The sequence below is a fragment of the Arachis hypogaea genome, chromosome 5, assembly GCF_003086295.3.
Source record: "Arachis hypogaea cultivar Tifrunner chromosome 5, arahy.Tifrunner.gnm2.J5K5, whole genome shotgun sequence".
Taxonomy (NCBI): Eukaryota; Viridiplantae; Streptophyta; class Magnoliopsida; order Fabales; family Fabaceae; genus Arachis; species Arachis hypogaea.
This window is the reverse complement of record NC_092040.1, coordinates 89,618,424-89,625,758: the sequence shown is the minus strand read 5'-3', so window position 1 is coordinate 89,625,758 and position 7,335 is coordinate 89,618,424. Positions and strand designations below refer to the sequence as shown.

The following is a 7,335-nucleotide window of genomic DNA, read 5'->3' as shown; positions in this document are numbered from 1 at the left end:
AAGATGAGTAATGCTAAAAATACTTTGAATAAAATCTATTTTAATGCAGCTTAAAAATATTTTTCAAATAAATGCAGAGATCATGTAATAATTCAAAAAAGACATAAAGATGACAAGTTGAAAAATAAACTTGTTCATCATTTGCCTAGAAAATCTTGTCTCGACCTGAGAGACAAAAAATCTCATCAGTTCAATATAATTAAAATATCTAAAAAATTCATAAAATTTTTAAAGCAGTTCTTAATTTAGTATCTTTAGCTAAGAATTTAGTAAAAATATCAGCTAATTGATCATCTGATTTAACGAACTGAACATCAATATTTTTTTGTACATATTCAGGTATTGAGTGATATTCCATTTTAATATGTTTTAATACAAGAGTGCAAAACTGAAATTTTGAAAATATTAATGACATTCATGTTGTCGCATATAAGGAAAATATTTTCATCTTTAATCTTATAATGTTGAGTTTTCAACCATAGAACCTAGGAGTAGTAGAGGGAAACTACTATATATATACTCTGCCTCGGCAGTTAAAAGAGCAATTGGAGCTTACTTCTTGCTACACAAAGCATTGAGAGATTTGCCAAGAAAGCAACATATTTCACTTTGAATAATGTCAGGCCTTGATGAGGTTAAATACATCAAAGATCCAATCATCCCTCTATAGCGAGCCTTATTCACATCTTTGTCATGTTCATTCTTCAACATCTCTATGTTTGGATGTACCTGAACTAAGCCATCGGCCTTGCCGCTGGAGTTGTTGGTGCTGCTGGAGTTGAACCGTTTCTGTCACTACCTCAGTCTATCCTTTTTTTTTTATTCTGCTCTAGTTTTCATGTCCTATTATGCCACCATTTAATCTGTCTTGTTCTTGTTTTAATCCGATTTTAGCTCTGCCTTGTTTTAGATTTCCAACACTATCGCTAGCTCTATCTTGTCGCTACTCCAGTCTAAATTATGTGTGCATTCGTTCCATTCTATTTCAATCATCTTCACTTTGAATTTGGCACTCCGGATTTGATATCTTCAGTCCCTTGGGACCACGTTGTGAGTAGGTTTTACATTTATAATACTTAATTTTTTTTGTTTATGCTATTATGAAGTTATAATTATATTTATAAAACTATTATTGAACAATTTTGATTTGATTAAAATAATTAATTTATTATAGTTGAATAATTATTTTTATGAAGTTCATACCTTAGAAATTTTACATGAGACTATATATTTGTTTGATAAAATTTTATATTATTTTAGAATATCTGATTTTACTCGAATATATACTTATTGAAGCATTGAAGTATTTGTAAATACTCACTTACTTTAAAATTGTGGAATATGTTCTTATAATTGAAAAATTATGATTGAAAAAAATGTCTGATGAGAAAGTATTATCTGATTTGATTTGATTCGATATCTTATATATTTGAAAGATTAAAGATTTATTGTATTTGAAACTATATGTTTTGAATTGGTTTGGAAGGCTCATATTAGAAAATCGTAGTTAACGGTGGTTATGACGTTAACTTAGATGCATCTAACTTAGACTCCAGTTAGTAGGGGTGTTGCTAGCCTAACGTGTAGACCACACGTTAGATCTGTTATTCTGTTAGGACACACAAGAAGAAAGGGCTACCCATAGAGGTGGAGCCGCCCATGTGTGGACTTTTGATTTGATTTCTGTATGAGAGTTTCCTTATTGATTCACTTATATTATCAACTATTATTTTCTAATTAAAATATTTTGATAATAATATTTATATGGTCTCATGTCGATTATAGATGTATTGTCTAGTTACTGAGTTGCAAAACTCACCCTATTTTATCTAAAAATATTTTTCAGAAACAAATACTTGACTATGTGAGACTTTCTATTCAAGAGTAACGATCCGCAATAAGTACCTGTTCTTTAATTTGTCGAGTTTCTAGATGTATATGTTCCATATGTTACAGGCAGGATCCAACCATTCGTAATTATTTTATTTTTTGTTAAAAATGTCACAACTAGAAAATTGCTTAATACAGACAGATTTGGTCTGTGTTACAGACGGATTTTTGCTTACCGACGAAATTACCGACGGATTTTTTTCCTCTGTAAAAGCCTCGTTGAAAATTATTTACCGATGGATTTTTTTGGTCGAAAAATTACCAACGAATTTTTACCCGTTACCGACAGATTTTTCCTTTGTAAACTCTCCCCTCCATTTCCTTAGAGCGTCGAACTTTCCGACAGATTTTCCGTCGATAATTAGAGATAGATTTTCCATCAGTAATTGGCGACAGATTTTTTGACAGATTTTTCATCTGTAATTAGAACCTTAAAAAATTATCCCAAACTCTAAATACAGACAAAAAATCTGTCAGTAAAGTAAAATAGAATTTTCTTTAAATTTTTTCATTATAAAATAAATTTATTTTTCTGTATTAAAAACATGAAATAAAATAAAATAAAAACGTGAAAATTTTTTATATAACCAAATATGCCATCATAAGGGATCAAAGTTTTATTATATAAATAACAATAGTATTAGAAACACAGTCATATGATGCTGATCTAAATAACAATAGTATTACAAATACTTTACAAGTTTTAAACTAAAAATAGTTATACATGTAAAATATTTATAATTTTTTTATTCAATTTATGTTTAAGTATGTTAGACTTACTATAAAATTATTTTTCTAAACGTTGGTTATGATTTATTTTGGGCCGTGACACATAACCTCATTTTGATTACTTCTTTTAGTTAAAATTTGGTGAAATTTATTGTTAATATCATCATTTTATTTATTTATTTTGTAATTAACTATATCTTGACTTCTATCAAAATTGAGATAATATTATTATTAATATTCTTATATTTTTAAAATATGACATAATTATTCTTATAAACATAACATTATAATATATCTTAAAATAAGAAAAAAATATAATAAATTTTACTAAGTTTCAAATAATCAAATATAATATTTTCCTATTATTATTAGGTAAAGTATTGATGTTATTCTTGTCAAGTGTTGTTATTAATACAATATTTGTTGTTTTAGTTGACTAGTCAGTAAATCCCAAATATTTACATTATTTGGAATATAATAAATAATGTTATTTTAATCATTCATTTGCGTTTAATGTCCTAATAATAGGAAAACTCGAATCTACGGCTTCTTAAATGAGTATGAAAAAACTAGACCATTTGAGTTATAATTCATTAGCGCATTTAATGTCCGTTGTTAATAATAAAAAATAGAAATGATATGCAAATCTTAAAAATAATAACAACAATTTCTGAAAAGACTTTTTAATTTTATTTTTCAATAATTCTCAATTTAACATGTCAAAGATTAATTCATCATAAATAAAGACTTTATTTAAAGAGTTATCACAAACAAATAAATTATCGTTTGACAAAATTTAAACTCTTATCACTCACTTAAATAAACGAATAAACTAACTATTTAACTACTAATCCAAGTCAGTTGAAGACTTTTTAATTTTATAACCATAACGTTAATTATTATTAGAAAAAAATGGCATTAATTATTCTTTCCTCATACATTATGTTTAAATAATATTTTTTTCTCGTTATTTATAAAACATACATTAGTTTTCCTCTAAGATAAAAATATCATACATTTAAACTCATTTGACTAAAATTCTCATCAATATATTATTATAATTATTATATATAAATTAGTATAATGATTTGGTTGATTCAAATAATATATATTATAATAATAAATATTCTTTATCTTTAAAATTTTATCACATAATATAAAATATTTTATATTGTGTAATAAAATTTATTATTATAATCATAAATATATGTTTATATTTTCTATTATTATTATTTGATAAAATTGATTAAAGTATATTTTATTTTAATTTTTTCAGAAAAGGTATTATTTAGATATCTCAAAAAAAATGTTTTCTCTAATTTATTTAAGAAAACTATATACGTGCAGACTTGATTAACTCCTAGTCCTAGGAAACAAGCGACAAGAGATAACAATTCACAAAGGCAAACAATCCTCAGTGTTATGCTCTGTACTTGGCTTTCTATATCCTCACAGGGATTAACCATTTTACAAATAAAAACCATGGATTGATGAATATTCACAAATCAGAACCAAAATATCAAAACTAATTAATTATACTTAAATAATCATTAAAAAAGGATAAATATATCCATCCACGCGAGAATATAGTGGACTGTTAAAAAACAATCTAGCATGACTCATTCTTTACCATTTCAAAAGGGTTCTGATCTCTCTCTGTTTAAATTCTTGTTTGTTCCCTCATCAAAAAAATAGTGCAATAACCAAACTAGAATATAATTATCTAAACAAAATAAACCAAACAACCAACACATGCAAAAATAGCAATTTAAAAATTTAAATCCTCAAACCCCTCCCTTCCATTCACATGTTCCAGCACCTCAACCACCATTTCTTCTCTCTTCTTATTCCCTTATTCTTATTCCAAACTTGGCAAAATCTTCCGTACCCTATTTTCCTCCTGGTCCTTTTCCCTCCCCCCAAACGGGGCTTGCGCATTTCTTTCCCCATTTTCTTTTTCTAAAAACTCAAAACCCCCAAAAAAGAGAGAGGAGAACCAAGAAGAGAGTAGTGTCCTTGAGAAAATTAAACTCCTTCTCTTTGAAGAAGGATTATAGATTTTCACCACCAATAATGGCTTTCGCCGTTCTTTTCCTTCTCTTCCTTTCCGTCCCTTTCTCCTCAGCAAAACTCAACCCCGACTACTACAGCGCCACGTGTCCCGACTTCGCCAAAATCGTGAGGGATCAAGTCTTCACGAAGCAGAGCGTGGTCCCGGCCACCGCGGCCGGCGTGCTCCGCCTCTTCTTCCACGACTGCATCACAGACGGCTGTGATGCCTCGATCTTTATATCGTCAAATGCTTACACCCCCCATGCAGAGCGTGATGCTGACCTGAACCTGTCCCTCTCCGGCGATGCCTTCGACCTCGTCATCAAGATCAAGAATTTGTTGGAGCTGACATGCCCTGGCGTAGTGTCTTGCTCGGATATCATTGCACAGGCCACCCGAGACCTCATCAAGATGGTCGGCGGCCCTTATTTTCCGGTCCGGTTAGGGCGGAAAGATAGCCTCAACTCAGACGCATCTAAAGTTCCTGCTAGCCTTCCAACCCCAACCATGACCATGGATGATATAATTAACAAGTAAGAGGCAGATATTTATTAGTTTTATTTACAACATTTAGACAAGTAATGAATTTGCAACCTATAAACTTTTATAAAAGATTATCATGTTTAAAAGTTGTCAAATTGTCACATAATCATATATTTTAGAGTCAAATATTTTTTAACGAATCACACTAATTTTGATATCAGCAGTATTATGTTTATATATAAAATCAATTATTTATTTAATTATTTGTATAAAATATATTTAAATATAAAATAAATTAAATAGTATATATATAAATATATAATAACTAATTTAGTAACTAAATTTTGTGTGCATGTGTTATTTTTGTTTTGCTATATCAACATTTATTTACCTTTGTTTCTTTTGGAATTTATCATACAAATGCAAAAAATAGTTTATTTTTAGGTTTAGTAGTTAATATAATAGATAATTTTTTGTATTTACAAATCTTTGAATAACCTTATATATACTTGGAAGTCATTCATTCCCAACCTTCACAATGTTTTTTAAAGAAAAAAGAATGATTGTGTTATATTATATATAACAACAGGTTTGCTGCAAGGAAGTTCACAGTAAGGGAAATGGTGGCATTGACCGGAGCACACACCATTGGGTTCACACACTGCAAGGAATTCGCCAACAGAATCTTCAACTTCAGCCCAACCTCCCAAGTTGACCCAACCCTCCACCCTAAGTTCGCGGAGGGTCTAAGACACGTGTGCTGGAACTACACAAAGGACCCATCAATGTCTGCATTCAACGATCCAAGATCACCAAGCAAGTTCGACAACGCCTACTTCGGCAACGTTCTCAAGGGTCTAGGCTTGTTGAGAAGCGACTACCTTCTTGGTGCTGACCCAAGAACAAGGCCCATTGTGGAGGAGTATGCTAAGAATGAACAAGCCTTCTTCAGAGACTTTGCTAAGGCCATGGAGAAGCTTGCTGTTTTGGGTGTCAAGACTGGTAATGCTGGAGAGATCAGGAGTAGGTGTGACCAGTTCAACCACATTCCTGCTTAATTCAATTTTTCTTTCTTCTTCTCGCGCGCCCCACAATTGTTGTAAATTCGATTTTGTTTCTGGGCATTCAGTACACGCATATTTAACTATGAGCCTACTGAATGTACGAAACAAAAGTCGAAAATATATTTAAGTTATTATATATTGCTAAAGTTAAAAATCAAAATGGATCGTAAGGTGAGATGATGATGTTTATGAAATTGGTACAATCTTTCAAGTTGATGAGTAGATCCTTTTCAAAGGCATTTTTAAGTCACATAGTCTTCATCAAGATGAGTTTTATAAATATCAAGTAGAAATGGCCTTCGATTCTCCAATATAAGTGATAAGATGTGATGAGATACTTATTTTTTCCCCATTTTAAATCGTCCACTTCTTTTAAAATTTAAATTTAAAAAAAAAAGAAAAAAAACTTTTAAAATAGCTTACAAATAAGTATCATTATTTTCCGATGTTATTTTGTGTGACCTTGGGCTCTTATATATCTTTTTCGACTGAAACATTAAAGAACATAAGAATATTACTCTATTTGGGATGAAGGCCCAATTAACGACCCAACTTATAAGTGTTTAGAAGGGTCAGATGTGCAAAAATATGGCAGAGACATTGCACCATGCTAATATATTGGCCTCATAGAAGCCACATCCAGGTTCGAATCCCAGCTATGGCCGGGTAGTAATGGAACCTTTGGTGTGTATAAGTGAGTGAGTGTTCGAGTGTGTACTGTGTATGACCCAAAACCAAAAAAGATTGAAAAACTACCATTTGTACTCATGAACTTTGCGAACGCTGACAAAAGTACTCATAGAAGAAGAAAAGTGACTTTGTACCCATGAAAGGCTAGATTCGTCTGTCGATAGTACCCGAACATCATTAAAACGTTAGCTCTGTTAACTTAAAGGCCAACATGGCACGTTAAGTGCTTACCTGACTTTGAATCAGCAGTCTGATGTGTCCAAGCATGTTGTTATCGTTATAACTCAATTTTCTAATTTATCGTCAACTGTTTCCCCAATTTCAATTTGAAAACTCTAGAATGTCTAGGAGAAGCAGAGGTTCGAATGGAAGCATCAGCGAAGAAGGGACTTCGTCTTCCAAGAGGGGTGAAGAGAAGACTTTGTCT

General features: G+C 30.9%; 1 protein-coding gene across 1 annotated transcript; it reads left to right on the top strand.

Annotated features, from left to right (window-relative positions):
- Positions 1–4,478: 4,478 nt before the first annotated feature.
- LOC112801792 (peroxidase 65) lies at positions 4,479–6,468 on the top strand. The gene is made up of 2 exons (XM_025844712.3): positions 4,479–5,204; positions 5,744–6,468. Exons 1-2 carry the CDS (start codon positions 4,693–4,695, stop codon positions 6,210–6,212), a joined length of 981 nt encoding a protein of 326 aa, XP_025700497.1. The 5' UTR covers positions 4,479–4,692; the 3' UTR covers positions 6,213–6,468.
- The last annotated feature ends 867 nt before the right edge of the window (positions 6,469–7,335 follow it).